The 23,797-nt window shown below is 42.7% G+C and overlaps 1 protein-coding gene across 3 annotated transcripts in view; it reads left to right on the top strand.

Moving 5' to 3' along the window:
• cds1 (CDP-diacylglycerol synthase (phosphatidate cytidylyltransferase) 1) overlaps nucleotides 1–23,797 on the top strand; it is a 130,990-nt gene that overhangs the window by 44,791 nt on the left and 62,402 nt on the right. Inside the window, exons 1-5 of one of the 3 annotated variants that reach the window (XM_038791775.1) lie at nucleotides 9–145; nucleotides 7,694–7,830; nucleotides 16,319–16,415; nucleotides 18,290–18,387; nucleotides 22,507–22,646. In XM_038791775.1, coding sequence (XP_038647703.1) covers nucleotides 16,359–16,415; nucleotides 18,290–18,387; nucleotides 22,507–22,646 — 295 coding nt within the window. In that variant the 5' untranslated portion in view covers nucleotides 9–145; nucleotides 7,694–7,830; nucleotides 16,319–16,358. Of the gene's footprint in view, nucleotides 1–2; nucleotides 146–7,693; nucleotides 7,831–16,318; nucleotides 16,416–18,289; nucleotides 18,388–22,506; nucleotides 22,647–23,797 lie in introns of those variants that run through there. The other 2 variants (XM_038791774.1, XM_038791776.1) reach the window with 2 other exon arrangements.

The raw sequence follows: 23,797 nt of genomic DNA, 5'->3' as shown, positions 1-23,797 counted from the left end.
AGGAGGTTGATGTTGATGATAAAGCTGGACTGGAAGTTGATGGCGATCTAGATTTGAAATATGATTCGGATATTCCTGATGTTCCAGCCTCAAATGACAGCACTCCAGAAGTATTCAATAAGGCCCTATCAGGGTTATCTTCAAGGTACTATTTTAGTTTGGTGTGTGTGAAATGTATTAATATGTATTTAAAACCCTCTTTTGTTGAAAACCACCAAACCTAATTGCCTCCTCTTAACAATGTGGCAGAAACCCAGAAATTCAAAGAGTGAGGAATAGATGATCCCAAAACTATTCCACAAGGTGAGTCTGTAATCATCTCCTTTGGATTTGTCACAACTAGGCGATTCCATTTTTTCTCCATTGATACACAGAGCAAGTCACTCTAAACCTATATGTACCTCCTAGTGGCAGAAGTAATTTGCCTGTCACCCTGTCTGTCCCCACCAGCACCACCCCATTCCACCTCTAGTTATAGAATTGTTGTGTGATGTAAGGAAGCTAAAAGAGGGAGTATAGGGGATACAATGATAAAAAGTGGATTTCATAGTGCAGCGATTTAGCATAATATTCTTTCATCAGCTGTTTCCATGAAAGTCATTTTGGTCATTGGAATTCTGAAAATTCTAAGCAGAATCCTTTTTCATCTATTTTGACATCTCTGTATCCTTTAACCTCCATATTAAAGCTACTTACAAATGTTTGTGGTAAACATTTCTATTATCCCCAGCTGTTCCTAAAGTCAAAGGTCATCCAGAATTTTAAATCTGCCATGTCTTGGAAAGCCCTTCTAAAATGATCTGTTTTGAATCCTGGACAGGAACCAAAAAAGCGTGTTGCCTGATGGCCAATCCCTCTCTCCTCTGTTTCTCCATCCAAACTTTCTTGATATCAATATGTTAAATTCTTCTCTAAATTTAACCTTCCCCTCCCTTGTAAATTGCTGTGGATGTACTTCCCTACAAGTGTGTGTAAAATTCTGAGCTTTGTTTTCAAATCCCTCCACAGTTTGGCCTTTCTTTATCTCCACAATCTCCTCCAGTCTGCCAGTTCTCTGATATAGCTGTGCTCCTTTATTTCTGGCCTCTTTTTAAATCCTTTAATTGATGACAGTAAGACGTCTAACAACACCAGGTTAAAGACCAACAGGTTTGTTTCAAACACTAGCTTTCGGAGCACTGCTCCTTCCTCAGGTGAATGAAGAGGTATATTCCAGAAACATATATATAGACAAATTCAAAGATGCAAGAGATAGGGGTAACCCCAGGTTAAAGAGGTGTGAATTGTCTCAAGCCAGGACAGTTGGTAGGATTTCGCAAGCCCAGGCCAGATGGTGGGGGATGAATGTAATGCGACATGAATCTCAGGTCCCGGTTAAGGCCGCACTCATGTGTGTGGAACTTGGCTATAAGTTTCTGCTCGGCGATTCTGCGTTGTTGCGTGTCCTGAAGGCCACCTTGGAGAATGCTTACCCGGAGATCAGAGACTGAACGCCCTTGACTGCTGTAGTGTTCACCGACTGGAAGGGAACATTCCTGCCTGGTGATTGTCGCGTGATGTCTGTTCATTCGTTGTCGCAGCGTCTGCATGGTCTCGCCAATGCACCACGCTTCGGGACATCCTTTCCTGCAGCGTATGAGGTAGATGACGTTGGCCGAGTCGCACGAGTATGTACCGCGTACCTGGTGGGTGGTGTTCTCACGTGTAATGGTCGTTTCCATGTCGATGATCTGGCACGTCTTGCAGAGATTGCCATGGCAGGGTTGTGTGGTATTGTGGTTGCTATTCTGAAGGCTGGGTAGTTTGCTGCAAACAATGGTTTGAGGTTGCACGGTTGTTTGAAGGCAAGTAGTGGTCATCTTCATTGATGATGTGTTGAAAGCTGCAAAGAAGATGTCGTAGTTTCTCCGCTCCGGGAAAGTACTAGACGACGAAGGGTACTCTGTCGGTTGTGACCTGTGTTTGTCTTCTGAGGAGGTCGGTGCGGTTGTTTGCTGTGGCGCGTTGGAACTGTTGATCGATGAGTAAAGCGCCATATCCCATTCATACGAGGGCATCTTTCAGCGTCTGTAGATGTCTGTTACGCTCCTCCTCGTCTGAGCAGATCCTGTGTTTTCGGAGGGCTTGTCCATAGGGGATGGCTTCTTTAATGTGTTTAGGGTGGAAGCTGCAGAAGTGGTGCATCGTAACGGCAGAGTCTCTCCGTGTAGTCTGTGTTGTAGGTCGACTTGAGTGGGCTTGTGATCACAAATAGATCACAAACCCACTCAAGTCGACCTACAACACAGACTACGCTGAGAGACTCTGCCGTCGCACCTCTCGCACACTCCTCAACCACCTCGTATGCCAGCTGTACAGCAGTTGACACAACCTGGGAACCAAGATAGAGGCCATATTCTCAACTTGCGCTCAGGACGCAGCAGACCAGCTGCGGAACACTGCCAAACAGATGAGACAACGATACTATGCCACCTATATGCACACCAAGAACAGGAAGCTTGAGAAACTCAGCATCACCACCAACAGCAACCAAGCCTCCTCCGGTACCACAGTAGAAAACAATACAGGGAAATCTATTGTCAACTTGTCAGACTACACCCTTTAACCAGACGAAATCGAAGTCCTCAGCAGAGGGCTCAATTTCTGCACCACCACCAAAATGGACCCCATCAGTCTCGCGGCAGACACGGAGGAATTCATCAGGCGAATGAGGCTCCGGGAATTCTTCCACAGACCCCAAGAGGCCGACAGCGAACCCAAGGAGACTACCAATGAACTGGAACAGCAGACCGAGAGATCTGCGGTGCGGCAACCAAAGAGGAAAGAGTCGAATTGGACCCCTCCGGAAGGCCGATGCCCTAGACTCGACATGTATGCTCAAGCCGTCAGGAGTCGCGTCAATGCCAGATTAATCAGTCGCATTCACAAGACAGCCCCGAACATCACCCAAGCACAACGCAATGCCATCCGCGCTCTCAAGACTAACCGCAACATCGTCATCAAGCCAGCAGACAAAGGAGGGGCCACCGTCATACTGAACAGAACGGAGTACTGCAAAGAAGTATACCGACAACTCAACAACCAGGAAGACTACAGACAGTTACCCGCAGATCCGACCAAGGAACACATCCGCCACTCAACAGACTGATCAAGACCTTGGATCCAGACCTTGAGAGCACCCTATGTGCTCTCATCCCACGTTCTCTCCGCATTGGGGATCTCTACTGCCTCCCGAAAATACACAAGGCCAACACACCAGGCCGTCCTATTGTTTCAGGCAATGGGACCCTGTGTGAGAACCACTCTCGCTACATCGAGGTACAAGGTATACCCAGCTTCTGTCGCGACACGACGGACTTCCTACAGAAACTCAGCACCATGGACCAATTGAACCAGGAACATTCCTCGTCACAATGGACGTCTCTGCACTTTACACAGGATCCCCCATGACGACGGCATTGCTGCAACAGCCTCAGTACTCAACACCGACAACTGCCAATCTCCAGACCCAATTCTGCAACTCATCCGCTTCATTCTAGATCACAACGTCTTCACCATCGACAACAAGTTCTTCATCCAGACGCATGGAACAGCCATGGGGACCAAATTTGCACCTCAATATGCCAACATCTTCATGCACAAGTTTGAATAAGTCCTCCTCACTGCACAGAACCTTCAACCAAGGTTATACACCAGATACATCGATGACATTTTTTCCTTTGGACCCACGGCGAAGAATCACTGAAACGACTACATGATGACATCAATAAAGTCCATCCCACCATCAGACTCACCATGGACTACTCTCCAAAATCAGTTGCATTCTTGGACACACTCGTCTCCATCAAGGATGGTCACCTCAGCCCACGGATAACCTCACGATGCTCCACTTCTCCAGCTTCCACCCTAAACACATTAAAGAAGCCATCCCCTGTGGACAAGCCCTCCGTATACACAGGATCTGCTCAGACGAGGAGGAATGTAACAGATATCTACAGATGCTGAAAGATGCCCTCATACGAACGGGATATGGCGCTTGACTCAGCGATTGACAGTTCCAACGTGCCACAGCAAAAAAATCGCACCGACCTCCTCAGAAGACAAACGCAGGACACAACTGACAGTGTACCCTTCGTCGTCCAGTACTTTCCCGGAGCGGAGAAACTACGACATCTTCTTCGCAGCCTTCAACACGTCATCGATGAATGTGAACATCTTGCCAAGGTCATCCCCACACCCCCACTACTTGCCTTCAAACAACCGCGCAACCTCAAACAAACCATTGTTTGCAGCAAACTACCCAGCCTTCAGAACAGCGATCACAACTCCGCACAACCCTGGCATGGCAATCTGCAAGACACGCCAGATCATCGACATGGATACCACCATTACACGTGAGAACACCACCCACCAGGTACGCGGTACATACTCGTGCGACTCGGCCAACGTTGTCTACCTCATACGCTGCAGGTGTTTGAAACAAACCTGTTGGACTTTAACCTGGTGTTGTAAGACTTCTTACTGTGCTGACCCTAGTCCAACACCGGCATCTCCACATCATCTTTAATTGATGGCCATACTTCAGCTGCCTAGGCCCTGTTTTGGAATATCTTCCCTTGATCTCTCCTCCTCTCTATCTTTAAAGGCACTCCTTAGCATCCAGCTTTTGATCATCTGCCCTAACATCACCTAATGTGACTTGGTGTCATACTTTTGTTTCATAATGCCTCTGTGAAGTGCTTTGGAATGTCTTATTATGTTAAGGCACTATATATGCTGTGTAGGCAACAACATTAATTTCACAATATCCTACTCTAACTGATTCTTTACTGGACTTGTTACTTCCACTCATAATTGTCAGTCTTTTAAAACTGTAGTTTGATATAACCTCATTCCTGTTTCCTAATTTAGCCTCTGCGGTAGGTGTTTAGAAATATGGCATTACCTCTTGCCTGTTCATATTAATGTACTCAAATTTTAAAAAAGAATAGTAGTTGCAACCTATGTTCCAAAAGAACTGCTTGTAAGCTACTAAGACTTTAGAGCCAACCACAAGTTTGGTGGGCATGGGAAAATAGATTTTTTTTTTCTGGTGCAATTAGAGATCCTCTTCTGAGATTTCAGTCAATTAATGCTGTTCAGACAAAGTTGAGGGGCCCTTGATCAACAAGGCATTGCTACACTGAGTGCTTAATGCCGATAATAGTGGTGTTTCACAATTTCAATTGAAAGCCCCGCCTGCTGAGAATCTCGATTGCTAATTCAAGGGTGTATGATTTTTACGACCATTTGATCAAGAGATTATGTGCAACATGTACTTTGCATTATAGATTGTGCATCCGCTGATGAAACTCCTTGCCAATAATGCAGTGTTGGGAAATAAATAACAACTTAATTGTCCAAAGTGGAAGTTCCGTTGTTTGCACTGACATCTTTCACCTTAAGCACAAAGATTTTAACAGAGAAGAAAAATGTTGCAATTTCAATTTGTCTTAATGGGTGGCACAGTTCACCAATTTAAATCCTAGGACAAGAATTTAAATTCTTAATCCACTTTTAATTGGCCAACCATAAACACCGTGGTTGATGTGACAGTTGCTTGAATATGGTAGAGCAAAGGTTCACAGAGTTTATTTAATCATATCCCCTTCCAGACCTACCAGTTGCCTGTGTATCCCTACCACCTTAGAGGTTTAATATTTTATTCCTTCAGACATGGACGTAGAATTTACAGTGCAGAAGGGGGCCATTCGGCCCATCTCGTCTGCACCGGCCCTTGGAAAGAGCACCCGAGTTAAACCCGCACCTCCGCCCCATGCCTGCAATCCAGCAACCCCACCCAACCCCTTTGGCCACTAAGGGCAATTTAGCATGGCTAATCCACCTAACCTGCATGTCTTGGACTATGGGAGGAAACCAGAACTCTTGGAGGAAGCCCACGTGGACATGAGGAGGATGTGCAGACTCGCACAGACAGTGACCCAAGCCGGGAATTGATCCTGGGACCCTGAAGCTGTGAAGCGACAGTGCTGACCACTGTGCTACCGTGCCTTTAATGTCCAAACATTTTATGAAACTTACAAATTGTAGTATATATGTACAACATGAGCAATGTCTTGATAGTGATGTGAGATTTTTTAGTTTGAAAATAAGCACATGTTTAGAGTAATAGTTTGAGTCCTTGTTTCTCAGTAAATTGGACACGGAAGTTTTGGACAGTATTTTAGCCCCTGGATAGGGGTGAGCACAGGGCTGTGAAAATACTCTAGGCAAGCTTTGAAGTCCTGCCTGGCCACAGCTGCACGCTGCCCCTTCGTACTCTTGTCCCAGCTGCTGATGGGATTTTTTCAATTAAAGATTTCAGAAGTTGGAAAGCTGGTGCCTCAAGATAGAGGCTCTCTTCCCTTACCTTACCTTTCTGTCCTTCAGTGCTAATGGGCCTTCTATTTGCATACCTGCTGTCCTTAATTTGTAGACGAGCCTGTTCTCTGGCCAGTAATTAGTCAATTCAAGGCAAATCATTGTCGGGTGACTGTTCCCCACACATACATGATTGTGACCCCCAATTCAACCCTGATTTGTCCTCCCCATCCAAAATTCTGCCCTTAATGGCAAACCTTTGTGCACTCTACAGTTGGATAAACCAAAATCACTTTTTCCATTGAAATATTATGTATTCTTTGTTGGCGAAAGCACAGTTATTCCAATCCCTTACTCCACAAACTCCCATTTGTCCAGAGCCCAAAGTTAGCAGTTGAGATCAGTGAGTTGGAACCGTTGAGGTTCCTGCTCCTTCGGATATAATAAAAACCATCCCCGCTGGAGTGTCCTGTTTTTAGGAGACTGCCAGCAGTCTCCTAAATAAGCCAAGCAAGTGTGGGTGATAGTCTTGTCCTGGAAAGTGCATTGCTCCAGGTTGTTCGGAAAGACAGAGCCCTCTGTGGAGGTCTCCAATCTGCCTCAGAAGCTCAGTGTAAGCTGAGGGATCACTGACGACCAAGTGGCCTTTTCCCTTGGGCAAACTCTGTTATATGACCTTGCATTCGGGGAAAATAGAAAAGGCAGAGTAAACATCCATTGGGAAGCATCCTTTTTTTTGCTACACACATGCAATAGAAAAGCTGTGGGGAAAATAATAGTTAAATTTGCCATTAGATAATTTATCTTGCACAGCTCTAGAGAAGTCTTGTGTACCCTCTCCCATGCTTGAAGCTGAGTTAAGAAATGTTTTAAAATTGAGAGAGCTTTATTTTGCATGTAATTTGTCTTGTACTTAGTTTGGTGTTGGCTGTATTTAATACACCACCCATTATCATTAAAAAGATTTTATATTGATATCACCAGGAAATGACGGGACGATGATCACCCAGCACTTTTCATGGAAATTGTAATTTGACTTTGTCAAGCTGCATCCAAGTTACCCTACATGTTTTTGTGTAATTTCATCAAATCATTGTGAGGCAAGGCCTAATGCCAACACTCCTGAGTTCAACTAGTGCACATTGCTAGTGTTTCTGGATTCCAATAACAAACTGTGCTAATGGTCTTGAGTTTAGGTAGCAATTCTATATTGGCTCTTGGATCCATAATTAGTTTCCTAACTGCAGCGAGAGGCCTGATAAATTAGGAATTGTGCATGGTTGTCCGAGAACTTCTGGCATTTAACTATATTATTTCAATCTGCTTCCATTAGGTTCATCACCAACTACACATCTATAAGCTCTTCCAAAGTCATTGCTGGTGTGAAAACATCCAAATAAGCCAATCACATTCATGTCTCATATGTTGCAACCATCATGACCGTGTTCATTTTGCATGAAATAATATCAGGTGAAGGCCATTAGCCTCTCGTGCCGATCCTACTGTCATTATTGAGATCATGGCTGAATGTGACCTAACTTCCTATATCTGGCTTTGTTCCCCCATCCTTTAATATGCTTAGGTAACAAAAAGCTGTCAATCTCAGATTTAAAATTAGCAAATGATCTAGCAACAATTGCTGTTTGCAAAAGAAGATTCAGACTATCGTTGTATGTAGAAGTGTTTCCTAATGTTGTAATATTAGGCTGTTCGGAATTTGAGGGTTAACGTGGAACGGTGGGAAAAAAATTAACGCCTGCATTTTGATGTGAACAGTCATATGAGAGTAGTAGAGTGTCGTAGTTAGTCTGGTAGAAGTCAGCACCTAGTAAGAACTGCATCCTGTATATACACATATAGTTTGTGTTAGTTGAACCATACAAGCCTCTAAACCTCTTCATGAGACAGCATACAACTTTTCAACAAACATCACTTCTGAAGAGTCTGCTGGCTCTAAATTTTAATGATGCCCTCCAGTTCTAGACTTACCAACAGGCAGAGATAGTTTGTGTGTCTATCTATTCCCCGTAATGTTTTTTGAAAATTTCTGTCAAATCAACCCCCCCCCCCCCCAAAAACCCTACCTTTAACGTTCTAAATTCCAGAGAATACAATTCTAGTTTATATGTCTTCTCATACCCTTGGTATCCATGGATCATTCAAGTGATTCTACATAGAACTCCCTCCAAGGCCAATATATCCTTCTTGAGGTGGTCATGGAAAGGGTAAATGTTTCTTCTCTAATTATGGTGAAGATCATTCTCACTTCAGGTGATGGCCACAGTTGACTCTGCTTCCAGACAGTATCTTCAGGTCCTAAATACTTGCTTGTTTTTTAAAAAAATGTTTTTCTTCATGTCACCTTTAGTTTGTCACCCTAAACCTGTGTTCTCTGTTTCTGCCAATAGGATTGATTACTTTTCATCTGCTCTGTTTAAACCCTTCATGGTTTTGAACAGTTTTATTAAATCTTATTATATTACCTTGTGTAATATATGTTACTCATTTGCTTCTTACCAAGATGATCCTTTACTCGATGTTCATTAACACTCAAAGTCTTCCAATTAAAGCAAATTATTTATTGAGTAACATTAACAAATAAACTGAGTTTGTTCCCTCTTCAACAACTAAACTAGAGATTAAATAAACAAGATTAAATATATATTAACTATGATTAAGAACACCTGCACTCTGAGCTATCTCTCTACCTCTGGTTACTAGTCACTACACACACGAGTCTGTCTTTTATACCCATCTCTAGTGCTGCCAATCTAGTGATTACTTAGCTGTTACATCTGTACGTTAACCCCTTATATATATGCAGATCACGACAAATGTTATCTCCACCTTCTTTTCTCAAGCTTCTGCAATCTGTCCACATGAGTCCTTCTTGTAAATCTTTTCTGCAAAAGTCTTCACATCTTTCCTAAAGTGTGGTGTCTAGAATTGGACATAGTACTCTATGTCCTCTACCAAGCTAAACCAGTGTTCTATAAAGGCTCATCAAAACTTCCTTGTTTTTATTCTCTATGCCTCTATTTAGAAAACTCCCGGATTCCATATATCTTTTTAACCATTTTCTTGATCTGTCCTGTCACCTTCAATAATTTGTCATATAACTCTGTTTCTGCACCCTTTTTAGAGTTGTATCCTTTATTTTCTATTGTCTTTCTTCATTCTTCCAACCACAATATACTTCTTTGCACTGCTGTGCATTAAGTTTGATGTGCTCTTTGTCCACCCATTCCACTGTATTTGCCCTGTTGTAGTCTATCACTATCCTCCTCAATGATCCCAACATATTGAAATTTTGTGTCATCTGCGAATTTTGAAAGTCCGAACATTAACATATCAGGAAAAGGAGAGGTCCTAGTAATATTTCCTGTGGAAATCCACGACATAACTTCCCCCCACTCTTGCGAAACAACTGTCACCACTACTGTCTGTTTCCTGTTCTTTACTCAATTTTGTATTAGTGTTGCCACTGCCCTTTTCATACCATGGGTGTCAAATTTGTTGCTAACTTTATGATGTGGCACTTAAACCTTTTGGAAATCCACATTGACCACATTACCTTCATCAGCCTTTTCTGTTCCCTCATCAAGAAACTAAAGTCAAGTTAATTGATCATGGTTGCTTTTAACAAATCAATGCTGGTTATCCTTAATTAACCCACATATTTCCAATTGATTGAATTTTGTTCCAGATTATGATTTCTAAAAGCTTTCCCACACTGCCATTACATTGACTGACCTGTAGTTGCAGGATTTATATTTCTTTTTAAATTTAGAGTGCCCAATTCATTTTTTTCCAATTAAGGGGCAATTTAGTGTTATCAATCCATCTACCCTACACATCTTTGGGTGGGGGCGAAACCCACGCAAACACTGGAGAATGTGCAAACTCCACACGGACAGTCACCCAGAGCCGGGATCACACCTGAGACCTTGGCGGGTGAGGCAGCAGTGCTAACTATTGTGCCACCGTGCTGTCCTGCAGGATTTATCTTTACATCCTTTTTGAACAAGATCTTTTAGCCATGACTTTATCAGAAAGAAAGGTCTTGGCCTGTTCAGACTTTCGGGTTTAAAACTAAGACTCGCATTTTCTAACAATAACAATTTGTATTGACACAGCACTTGCCCATCTCCCCAATATTCCAAAGTGGTTCGCAAGAATGCCACAAAACAAAATTTGACACTGAGCCACACAACAAAACATGAGGATGGAATACCAAAATTCAGGTCAATGAGGCTATTTAATATAAAAAGTGAAAGCTGATTGAATTTTACGGTTTACAATAGGAAGCATAGAAATGCATAGAATAGCCACATGGTCCTGATGAGCAGCTATGTAACACAAGGGGCTGGATTCTCCGCACCCCGGCGCGAAATCGTGATTGGTGCCAGGCTGGAGAATCCATTTCCCCGCATGGAATCGCGACCGGTGCCAGTTCCCTGCTTCTCCAGGCCCCAGAAAAGCGACGTACCCACGAAGTACGCCGCACCGCATATCTCCTATCTGCGGCCATTGCTGGAGGCCTACCCCGCTATTCTCTACCCACGACAAGCCGAAGCACCGAAGATGTGGATCTAACATGGTCCTGCCGGTTGGGATACTAGCCTTGCGGCTGCGGACTGAGTCTGCAGCTGCCCTGGTCTTGGGAGGGCCGATCGGAGAGCAAGGGGGGGGGGGGCCTTGTACGCGGTGGGCGATCAAGTAGATCTAACCCTGTTTTCTCTCCCCATCCCCCGAGCCCTGGCCTGCCAGGTCAGCCCTGCGCTGCTGATCGGGGGCACTATGTTTAGGGTCCAGCTCCGCGGACTGAGTCTGTTATGGAGCATGGCGCGGCTGCTGGTGTGCGGGGTCCCATATCTGCAGCAAAAGCTGCAAGTTTTACGCTGGTTCACTGCTAGCCCCCTGCAGGGCTAAGAATATGTGACTCTTTCACGGCAGTTTTTCTCGCATGAAAGTCCACAGTTTTTACGACGGCGTGGGGACATAGTCCCAAAAACAGAGAATCCAGCCCAAGATTTCAGTTAACAGTACTGTGAGTAGTATTAGGCTTTACAGTGTAGGAGTGCACACATTCACCAGGTATAACAAAATACAGATCATGGATCCTTCTCATTAGAACAATGGCCTTTAAGGGATGATGGCTGTTTTAAATTACAAGATAATGGGACACAGTAGACAGAAGCAGACGGTTTTTATTTATTTTATTTTATTTTTTTTGGGGTTTTTTTATTTAACACAAATTTGTAACAGTTACAGAGAGAAATATGGCCCTGTGCAAAGAGCCTTAACATAGTGAAAACGAACAGTGGGAAAGAATAAACATGTTAATAAGGCACTTCCCCTGCCAGCTCTGTTTGCCCATGCCACACGTGTTCACTAAACTAACGTGGCCCTAACCCTCTCTCTCTTCTCTTCTCCCCCCCCCCCCCCCCCCACCGGCCTCCCCTGCCCGCCACACAAAAGCTCTGAGAGCCCACACCTAATCAGAGCAAATTAGGTTAACAGACCACCGCCACTGTACAGCACTGAAAGAACCAAGTGCCCATTAGTTCAAGTCCAGTTTCTTATCTTTAATAAAGGTCCAAACCTGTTCTGGTGTCTCAAAGTAGTAGTGGAGTTCTTCAAACGTAACCCAGAGCTTTGCAGGATACAGCATTCCTCCAAACCTCACCTTTTTGTAGAGGGCTACCTTTACCTTGATGAATCCTGCACGCCTCTTGGCCAGCTCCGTTCCCAAGTCCTGGTAAATGCGCACCTCGCAGTTCTCCCATCTGCTGCTCCTCTCCGCCTTGGCCCATCGCAGCACACGTTCCCCGTCAGCAAACCGGTGAAAGCGGACCACCAAGGCCCTCGGTCACCCGTCCTGGGCTTCCTTGCGGGGGCTCCATGTGCCCCATCCAACTCCAGGGGTTGAGGGAAGGCCTCCGGTCCCATCAGCGCCTCAAGCATACCCGTCACGTATGCGCCCACATCTGACCCCTCGCAGCCCTCGGGGAGGCCAAGGATCCTTAAATTCTGCCTCCTGGCTCTGTTCCCCAGTTCTTCAAGCTGCTCCTGCATCCTCCTCTGACAGGCGTTCAGCTCCTCCACCTCGTGCTCCAGCTCCGTTACCGTGTCCGCCTGGCTGGAGAGCTTCGCCTCGACCTCCCTGAGCGTCTTCCCTTGGACTGCCTGTGTCTCGACCATTCGGTCCATCACGCTCTCATCGGGTCCAGCGTGTCCCTCCTCAGCTCGGCGAAGCAGTTCTTGAAGAACTCCATCTGCTCCTCCCTTGGCCAGTGAGTCCCCGGTCCCCGCCGTCCGCCATGCTTGGCCGCCCGGTCTGGGGTCCCCGCTGCTCCTGCTTCGATCCTTGCCGCTCCACTCGACCACTTCTAGTCCAGCTGCCCATACCCCGGAAAGGAAGCCTCTTCCCTATCGTCTCCTCCACCGATGCAGGCCGCCAGGTCCCAAAAAAGTCTGTTAAAAAAGGTCCGTTTGCCCATCGCGGGCGGGAGCGATCCGACCTGCGACCTGTCTCCTCGAGGGCGCCACCGGAAGTCAGAAGCTGACGGTTTACAGTAGCCCTCACTACTATGTTAAATATAGGGGATATTAAAAAAAACCCTGAGTTGAGAGTCTGGGATTCACTTCATGATTAGTGATTGAGACAGAAACTGCCAGAATTCAAAATTCAATTAGATGTATGGGTGAAGGAAAAGGTCTTGAAAGGATTTGGGAACATGTTAAGTAAATTAATGAAAACTAGGGTAAATACTGATCTGAAGATGTTGTCTGGGTTATTGGTTTATGTTGTAACATCTATACATCTTTGATCCAGTTGCTGAAAATCTAGCTGATACTGAAAGAATGCATACTTTGCTGTGTTGTTTTCCCAAGGAATGTTTCTCAAATAAAACAGAAAATTCTGGAAACAGTAGGTTAAGTAGCAAATGTGGAGAAGTTAAGAAATTCGACATGTCCACATTGAATCTTACCAACTTTTACAGATGCACTATAGAAAGCATCCTATCTGGCTGCATGACAGCCTGGTATGGCAACTGCTCAGGCCAAGAACGTAAGAAACTACAGAGAGTTGTGAACATCTCCCAGTCCGACACATGAACCCGCCTCCCATCCATTGACTCTGCCTCCTGCTGCCTTGGGAAAGCGGGTAGCATAATCAAAGACCCCTCCCACCCGGTTTATTCACTCTTCCAACTTCTTCCATTGGGCAGGCGATAGACAAGTCTGAGAACACGCACTAACAGATTCAACAACAGCTTCTTCTCTGCTATTAGCAGAATCCTAAACGACCCTCTTATGGGCTGATCTGATCTCTCCACATATCTTCTCTACTGAGTACTACTACACTCCTGTTTGCTTCACCCGATGCCTGTGCCTATGTATTTACATTGTGCTACCGTGCCCGTATAAAATACACAATGTGTAGATACACAGTAGCACAGTGGTTAGCACAGTTGCTTCACAGCTCCAGGGTCCCAGGTTCGATTCCCGGCTTGGGTTACTCTCTGTGCGGAGTTTGCATTTTCTCCCTGTGTCTGCGTGGGTTTCCTCCGTGTGCTCAGGTTTCCTCCCACAGACCAAAAAGGTGCAGGGTAGGTGGATTGGCCATGCTAAATTGCCCTTGATGTCCAAAAATGTTTGGTTGGGTGGAGTTACTGGGTTACGGGGATAGGGTGGGGGTGTGCGCTTAGATAGGGTGCTCTTTCCTAGGGCTGGTGCAGACTTGATGAGCCGAATGGCCACCTTCTGCACTGTTAATTCTATGTTTACCCTAGGTATTTTCTTTTCATGTATGGAATGATCTGTCTGAACTGTACGTAGAATAATACTTTTCACTGTACCTCGGTATATGTGATAATAAACAATTCCAGAATTCAATCAAGCTGATGACCTTTTGTCAAAACTGGAAAAGTTAAAGATGTATTAAGTTTTAACTAAGTACAGAGGTGGTTGAGACGGGGAAGCGCAAAAGGGAAGGTCTGTAACAGAATGGGAGGCAGGAAAGATTAAATCACTAAGATGATACTGATGCAGGACAAAACAAAATAGTAATGAGACAGGTTAAAAAACAAGATTAATGTAGAGGAAATGTAAGTGGGAATAATCGAATCAACACTAAATGCTGTAATCCACAGAATGAAAGCAAAGGTTATGATATGAATTCTTGAATTCGGCTTTGAGCCTTGAAGACTATAATGTACTAAAAGATGATGTATTGTTCCTCCAGCTTGTGCTGACTTCATTGCAACAGATGCCAAAGGTACATGTGGGAGTGGGGTGGAGAATTAAAATTACATGTCAGGGTCACTTTTCCAGATTGAAGAGGTCCAGTGTAGTGGAGATCAAATTATAAGGAATGAATCAGTACATTAAATTGAAGAAAGTTCACCTGCATGGAGGCCTTCTCGTGGAGAGAGGGTTCAAAAGACAGGTCATGAACTTCCCGAGATCACATGAGAATGTGTCAAGGGAAAGGGACGGGTGTGTTAATGATTGAGAAGTGGACTAGGCTGTTGCTGGGGGTACTCAATGGGAAGCCCTTGCTAACAGTGGTTAGCAATGCTGCCTCACAGCGCCAGGGACCCGAGTTCAGTTCTGCCCTTGCCTGACTGTATGTGTAGAATTTGCACTTTCTCCCCGTGTCCGCATGGGTTTTCTTTGGATGCTCTGGTTTCCTCCACAGCCCAAAGATGTGCAGTTAGGTGGATTTGCCATGCTAAATTGCCCCTTGGTGTCCAAGGATGTGTAAATTAGCTGGGGTTACAGAGATGGGGGAGGGGAGTGGGACTAGGTAGAGTGTTCTTTCAGACGATTGGTGCAAACTCTGGGCTAAATGGCCTCCTTCTGCACTGCAGGGATTCTGTGGTTCTATGGAAGGAGAGCAAGAGATAGTCAAAACTGATGAATGGTCATAGACCTGAAATATGTTGAGTTTTTCCAGCATCTGCAGTATTTGGCTTTTGTCTTTCCTTTCTTCCTTGATTTCACTGTCTCCATTTATGGAGATAGCTATTGACCAGTGTCTTCTGTAAAGCCCACTGACTCCCAGTTACCTTGACTGCACTTTCTCCCACCCCACTTTTTTCCAAGAACCCTATTTCATTCTCCCAGTTTCTTTGCCTCTGTCACTTCTGTTCTGATTATGCCACATTCCCTTGCATCATTGTTGGCGGGCCCATTGACTATTTTCTGCAGTTCTTTCATCTTTTGCATTCCCTCCCAGATAATAGTGTTTCCCTTATTTACCCTCCTACCAGCCTCTACCATGTGCCATTTCCCACCTCCAATGTGATGTCACCACAAACACATTTTTCCTTCTCCTTCATCACTCTTCAATCTAACACCCTTCCCACAGGGCTTTGCCATGCAAGCGCAAGAATCCAAGTGAAAAAGTGATTCAGTTGTATATGCAATTTAGCATATTGTATTCACTGTGGACTCCTGTACATTGGAGGGACCAAACACAGATGGGATGACCATTTTGCTACAACTGGAGTGTAACAGAGAGCTTTCGAATCCGGAATCATTTTAATTCTCTGCACCACTCCCGGACTTAAATCTTTGTCCGCGGCTTCCTGTTGCAATGAAGCTTACAAGCCTTTGGAACAGCATCTTGTCTTCTGACTTGGCACTTTAAATCCTATGTTTTTACTTATTTTGAGATTGTATCGGAGATTATTTAAAATTTCCTTTCAGATTTTTGTTGCAAATTCAAAGCCCCCATTTTCATTTTGTTTATTTTGTGATACTAATGATTACTTGGTATAGCTGAAATAGTTAACGGTTTAGGTAAGGTTTGTAGATTTTGTACAGAGGGTTTACTGTAAAGTGGGAACTTCTAAGAAGATTGAATTTATTTTTTGCCTGTGATTTAACTTGGATTTTTCAATTCACTTAGTGAAAAATGTCATTTTAATTATGCTTTGTTTTGCAGATGGAAGAACTGGTGGATTCGAGGGATCTTGTCACTCGCTATGATTTCATTTTTTTTTCTAATCATTTACCTGGGACCCATTGTACTCATGCTTGTGGTTAGTACACTAATTTAGTGGAAATAGTTTATTTTTCTAACTTAATAAAATTTAATTTATTAAAAATATTTCACTTGCAGCAAGGCATTAATCCCCTGCAATACAAGCCTAAATTTGAATAGCAGTTTTGATTATTGCTAAAACTCACCTGCTATCAGTAGATTAGATTAATTTTGCAGTTCTCAGCCAGATGAATAGAGCCAGATGAAGAGAGCATAAGTTGTTATATAGAAACAATTTTACCAAAACAGGAGGAACCAAAATAAATTGTCTCTGGTGATACTTGCTTGAAAGGCTTAATGTGACAATTGGGATTGCATTAGATGTTAAGCATTGCGATGGGGTGAAAAGAAATGCAAATAATTGGCGATTTAAAAAAAAATTAAAAATAATTTAAATGCTTTTTTTCTGGAAATATTACTTTTAATTGAATATCAGTTCCAAATTTTCAGGAACAGTGCTTATATTTATCTGTTATCCTTCATCTTGTTTATTTTAATGTTCCACTGTTACTCCCATAACTCTTTTCATCCACCTTTAGGGGTGGGTGATTCAGTTATGTTTGCAATTTAGTATATTGTATTCACTGTAGTTATTCCCCAGTTTTATCTCAAAGCTCCAAATATTATTTCCACCTTTTTATGACCCATCTATTGTAGTTGGTTCTCCTAACTATTCTTCACCTGGATACCTGGAATGAGCAAGATGTCTTATAAGAAAAGGTTGGACAGAATGGGCCTCTCTAGCATTTTAATGTGAAAGTTCTTATTCAGAACCAAGCTGCTGTACGACCATCTTCTCAATCCTCTTTCCCTCATTTCCTTGATTCTCACTTATAAAATCAAGTGCATTTAAGTTTATGTTTTTGTCTTTCTCAAGATCATGACTGCACTTATCTCCCCCATTCTTCCTGATTTTGATCTTTTCCTGCATCTTTCTGACTTTTATCGCCGTCTGCATCTTCCTCCTTCCTTTGCCTCATGGTGGTGGCATTATCAGTGACTTTGGCTCCATTCTCTGGAGCTTGCTCATTAGCCTCCTTACCTTTTCAGCACTTGCTCTATTGGTAACATTTATAATCCACTGCTTCCAGTTCTCCCACCATAGCTTGGCATTCTTGTATTTAAAATGTTCCCTCTAAATTGTGATTTTTTTTCTGTGTTTTTGACTGTCAGATGTCTTTGGAGATCATCATTAGTTAAAGATAGCATAATGGAAAAATAGTGTCCATGTGCCAACTTTCTGTTTATGTTCCTAAAACCATGGTCTGCAATTCTACCATTGAGAAATAAGAAGCCACTTTTAACTGTGGTGGATGTGGTTTTTGGGGATGTTCACTGATGCAGAGAAATTGATTTCCCATGACTTGCACCAAATAATTGCAAGTAAGAAAATAATCCATATGTGAGGCATTTAATTTGGCTGTACGTAGCAAGATGTTATTTATTAGTGCAAGCCTGCAACCTGAAGGTGACCGCCTGATAAAGTCTATTTGTTAAATAACTTTGTGATATGGAACTTTCTGGATCATTATGTTGACTCTGCCTGTTGTATTCCAAATTCCCTGCTCCTCTGGGCTTTGTTGCAACGCAATATGGTGTTGCTTCCAAATAGAATGGTTTCTTTGGTATATAGTTTGTTTGACGATGTTGCAAATTCAGCACCAAACTGACAGCATAATAGCGGCAACAGGCAAGTGTTTCTAATGTCAATTGGTCAATCATTGCCCTGCCCAGTTGAAGGTTAAGATTTTCCGATTGAAAGCGGGGATTTGATGCCTGTTTTGTGTTGCAAATTTCTTTTTGGAACAGCAGAGACTGGTTGTTTTGGAATCTATTTTAGGTTGTAAACTAATTCCTTATATTCTCTTTTAGGTTCTCTATGTTCAAATCAAGTGTTTTCATGAGATCATCACTATCGGCTACAGAGTGTATCATTCTTATGAACTGCCTTGGTTCAGAACCTTGAGCTGGTGAGTGTGGTTGAACAAATGAAGTGCTTTTTAAAAATTAATTGTGGAGGCGCAGGAGACCGATAATGGGAAACATCTTTATTAAGCATTCGGTGTAAACTATAAGAGGAAAGCATATCTTAATTGATTCTATGGAAGCCATGAACATAGCATCCAAATGAAAATATCATTACAGATGACAATGCATTTTGTGTCACAGCAGCTGCTGTTGAATTGGGATAAATCCTCAGTCTGTCCATAACAGAAGGTTAAATTAGAAAGAAATAGTAATAATCCGTGTAACCAGCCGTAATTTCTAAAATGGTCCAGTCTGAATTCTCATCCTTTTCAAGCTTTCTTTTCAAGATTTGGAACCTTGTTTGATGAATCTTTAGAACATGCATAGAAAAATAATCATGTCTTTATTAAGGTGTGCATAAAAATAAAATTTGGGTTCATGCATAATATTTATAAACCGATCACATGTTTCTCGGGTAGCTAGCTATCAACAAACCACGAGAAGGAAAAGTACTGGTACCTGTTACACCTTGGCTTTTCAGCCTACTCCGAGAAATTCTACATATGGCACAAAACCAAATACAAATATTCCTTTAAGGAAATGAATGAACAACTGACAAAGTAATAAGTGCTATAGAAAGTAGTTATTTTTTTAAAAGGCTGTCATTTTACTACTGCAGTGATAATGCGGGTCGGAGTAGACCCACTGCCACTTTTCAATGAGTCTCCTTGGAAACACAAATAGATTTTTTTCCTAGATGCAAGGGTAACGGGATTCACTTAATATGTTTATCTGAGAAAATGCATTGATTTCTAATGTCTGAGTTTGAAATATACTTGTCTTCATATATGAAGCGTAATCACATTTCCGGTAGAGAATGGATGAAGGTCATGAGTCTCTTAATAACTCCATTCATACTTTGATTCAGTTAGAGTCATCTTTTGTGCAGCAGAGGGGATCACTGCAACTCCCTTTGTGTTAATCTAAAAAGTTTCCCTGAGTATTATACAGATCAATGGGGAAAAACGATCTGGAAGGATGTGATTGCACTGGAGGGGGTGCAGAAGAGATTTACCAGGATGTTGCCTGGAATGGATCATTAAGCTATCAAGAGAGCTAGGGTAGGCTCAGGTTGTTTTCAATGGAGCAGAGAAGACTGAGGTTTGACCTGATCGAAGTGTACAAAATTATGAGGGGCACAGACGGTAGATAGGGAGCAGCTGTTCCTGTTAGTTAAAGGTCAGTCACAAGGGGACACAAGTTCAAGGTGAGGGGCAGGTGTTTGGGGGGGGAGAAATGTGAGAGAAAATCCTTTTTACCAAAGGATGGTGACAGTATGGAATGCACTGCCTGGAAGGGTGGTAGAGGCGGGTTGTCTCACATCCTTTAAAAAATATAGAATCACTACACTACAGTTTAGCAGCCCTTCGAGTCTGCACCAACCCTCCCAAAGAATACCCTACCTAGGTCCTCAACCCATCCTATTCCCATTACCCAATAACCTGACCTAACCTTTTGAACACTTGAGGGGTAATTTATCATAGCCAACCCACCTAACCTGCACATCTTTGGACTGTGGGAGAAAACTGGAGCACCCGGAGGAAACCCATGCAGACATGGGGAGAACGTACAAACTCCATACAGACAGTGACCCATGGCGGGAATTGAACCCGGGTCCCTGGCACTGTGAGGCAGCAGTGCTAACCACTGGATGAGACCTTGGCATGCCATAACATTCACGGCTATGGGCCAAGTGCTGGCAAATGGGATTAGGTAGGTAGGTCTGGTGTTTTTCATATGTCAGTGCAGACTCAATTGGCCAAATGGTCTCTTCAGCATTGTATTTTCTGTGAGATTCTGTGATTCTTTTTAGAGAGAGGAACATGATAATCTGAACTGCCTAACAGTACTTCACGGTTCAAAATTTAGAAGGTGTAATATAATCTGTCCACTTACCATTTTACATTGGAGCCTTTGCACCTTCCGGTACTGGCTCGGAGCCAGTACCGGAAGCCAAGTGGCAGGTGTAATTTTGGTGAGCACTTTTCATCATGAACTGAAGACGTGGCCCTTATGGTCTGTCTTCAGTTCACTGACTTTCACTCTTTTCAGATGGAACTATCACCCCAACACTCACGATCGCGTCACCTTCCAACAATGCTCTGCCAGTTCTCTCCCTGACGATGCTCACCCTCGTCCCACTCACCCTCAGCATGAATCTAACTGTGGTTTTACCCTTTCAGGCACAGGAACATTAAATTAAACATTTAAAACTATACATTATTTCTGATGTTTACCAATACAAATATAAACTCTGTGAAATAGTTTTTTCTCAACTAAAATTTCATCGAACATACAGCTTAGATATCGGCCATTTGGCAAACTAGTCTATGGTGGTTTGTATGCTCCACACAAGTCTCCTCTCATTCCATCTGCTTCATCTCAACCTTTTACCTTATTTTTCTATTCCAATTTCTTTCTGTTTCCTTTTGAAAACCCCTAATCTATTTGCCTCAACAATTGTCTGGGGGAGCATTTTCCAGATCCTAACCACTCAGGGGAGTAAAGAAACTTGCCCTTATTCCCCTAATGGAGTTGTTGGTAATCACTTTGTATTTATGGCCTCTAGTTTTGGATTCTGTCACAAAATGAAACATTCGCTCAACGTCTACCCTGTACAACCTATTCATAGTTTTAAAGACCTTCATTAACACGCCTCGCAGTCATCTATTTTCTAAAGGGAAAAAAATGCCTGCTCAATATTTTCCAGTATCTCTCAGTTCTAGCACCATACATCTTTGTGCTTCTGTGTCCTTTTAGACCATATGGAGACCAGAACTGTGTAGAGTGCAGCCTGACCAGTGTCTGGTATAAATTTAATATAACTTTTTCTGTACCCCTATAAATAAATTCCAAAGCTTTGTTAGCATTTTTAATTGTGTTGTTTGCCTGCAATGCTCTTTGAATAATTTTCACCTCTATCCTAAGATCTCTTTGTATTTGTTATGCGTGCAACTACTGTAGCTACAAGGCTCCAGAGGCAACAGTGAGATACATGACCAGATAAATGTTGGCTGGGATATTAGAGGATCTCCTCTGCTCTTTGAATAATGCTATGGGGATTTAAGCTGGCCTAAATAGGGACAGGGTCTACCGTTTAATGTCCATACCCAACATGGCATGTGCAGTATTGTGGATGTGTCACACTGATGTGTAACAGCAGTTAGATTATTTTGTTAAGTACTCTGTTCAATTTCATTACAAAATACCACGTTAAATGTAACCAGAACAAGTATATGATGGTAGTATTGAAAAAGGTTAATAGAATACACAGGCCATAGAAATGTGGAAAATTGGTAACAAATGTTGAAGAGGCAGCAATCAAAGGGGTGCACCAACAATTTGTATATGGCACAAAGAAATGCTCAGAAATTATAGTTCTGTCATGGTTGAAAATTAACACAATAATTAAACATATGCCACAATCATTGTTTGCTTATTCAAATTTTAGGTATGATTTTTGTTTTCTCCCTACCCACTGTCTAATCAAACTGCCCAAAAAGGGACAAGGCACAACTTGGTAGGAATGTGTGGGTGTGATTCTAATATATAAAATATCCAAAGGACGTACATTAAATTTTAATTTCCCTTTAGTAAAATCGAGGGGTGTGTGTCATCTTAAATGATGCTCGTGGACTGTACCACACAGTGACAGGATACAGATTCCTGGTCATAATTCCCTTCTGTAAATTGCTGTTAGGATGGCAGATCAGATCCTTTCTCAAGGGGATAGAGAGAAAATTGGAGGGCAGTGTGCTGAAGAGTGACATTGTAATTACCCACTTACCCAACAAATTATGTTGAGACTGGAAAAGGAGAAAAACTTTTATCTTTTTTCATGGATTTGTATTGGATGTGAGGTTGTCAGCCCAAAATGCAACCCGTGTCAATCTGATGAGAGTCATAAAATATATTTAGTTTAATTTTTTTCACGATGTATAAAATTATAAAAAAATTCAGGCTGAAATCTTAAGATAACTGAATAGCAAACGTTAAAATCGTGAAACATCATAAATGAAGCATGCTTACAAATTTATTTTCCAATTAAATTTTTTTGGTAGGTACTTTCTTCTCTGTGTAAATTATTTCTTTTATGGAGAAACAGTTGCTGATTATTTTGGTGGTCTGGTGCGAAGGAAGATGCCACTTCAGTTCCTGGTCCGCTATCATCGCTTCATCTCCTTTGCTATGTATCTTGCAGGTGAGTAAAAGTTTAGTATACCTGTATCTTCAAAGTGTTGTACGTCTTTGAATTACTTAAAATGTTTTTGCTGCATGCATGCGATAAATCCAACTGGAATAAAATGTTCTTTTAAAAAATACAGCATTTGTCACTAGAAAATCTGGTCTGTAACTCGAGAGTTTCCAGTGGCATTTCCTCTGAACCAATACATTGGGTTTCATTATGTCTGCTTATTTTTGGAACAAGTCAACAATTTATTCAACATTGAGTAAAAGCATTCAACAGAAATTGAAGTTGATCTAACCTCCAAGCCTTTCATTTGTGTGCATGGGCACACATGTTAATCTGTTTAATTATTCAGTGTTATATTTTAGTAATCTATTGTGGTTAAAAACAAATCTGAGCCTAACCTTTCATTTGCTTTAAAAAAAAGTATGCTGATTAGAACTTTATGAGAATAATTAGTACAAACCAGAACAAAGGAATGCTAAAAAAACAGGAGCAAATATGAAAGTTTTTTTAAAAACACAACACATAATTAACTTAACTAAAACTAACCTAAACCCTGATGGCGACTAAATCCTTAAAAAAGGAAATAAAGGGGCAGCACGGTGGCGAAGTGAATAGCACTGCAGCCTCACTGCGCCGAGGTCCCAGCTTCAGTCCCGGCTCTGGGTCACTGTCCATGCCGAGTTTGCACATTCTCCCCATGTCTGAGTGGGTTTTGCCCCCACAACACAAAGATGTGCAGGGTAGGTGAATTTGCCACGCTAAATTGGCCCTTAATTGGAAAAATGAATTGAGTACTCTAAATTTAAAAAAAAGAAAATAAAGGGACTTCTGGTGGTGGCCATGAGCTGAGGGGTCTCACAAAAGGTGGCTCTCATCTAAGAAATTTGGTTAAAACCCTTTAACCCCAACAAACAGGTGCCAAAAGGACAGAAAATCCCTAAACCAACTCCCATCAACTGCAGTGCCAACCAGCATACTGAGGAACCAGCAACCAGCACAGAAAAGCAGCAAAAATGTGGCAAATTCCCATCGTGCGGCTAAGTGCCAACGGCAGAGTAAAAAGGGGAGTGTTTTACTCCAATGCCGGCGCCTATTCCAGCTGCCGATCCTGGCCTGAAGCCGGCGCTGCGGGGTCCGCGCATGCGCAGTTGGGCCAG

This window comes from Scyliorhinus canicula, chromosome 3 (genome assembly GCF_902713615.1).
Source record: "Scyliorhinus canicula chromosome 3, sScyCan1.1, whole genome shotgun sequence".
Taxonomy (NCBI): Eukaryota; Metazoa; Chordata; class Chondrichthyes; order Carcharhiniformes; family Scyliorhinidae; genus Scyliorhinus; species Scyliorhinus canicula.
The sequence above is the reverse complement of the archived record's forward strand: the minus strand, read 5'-3'. Positions and strand labels throughout refer to the sequence as shown.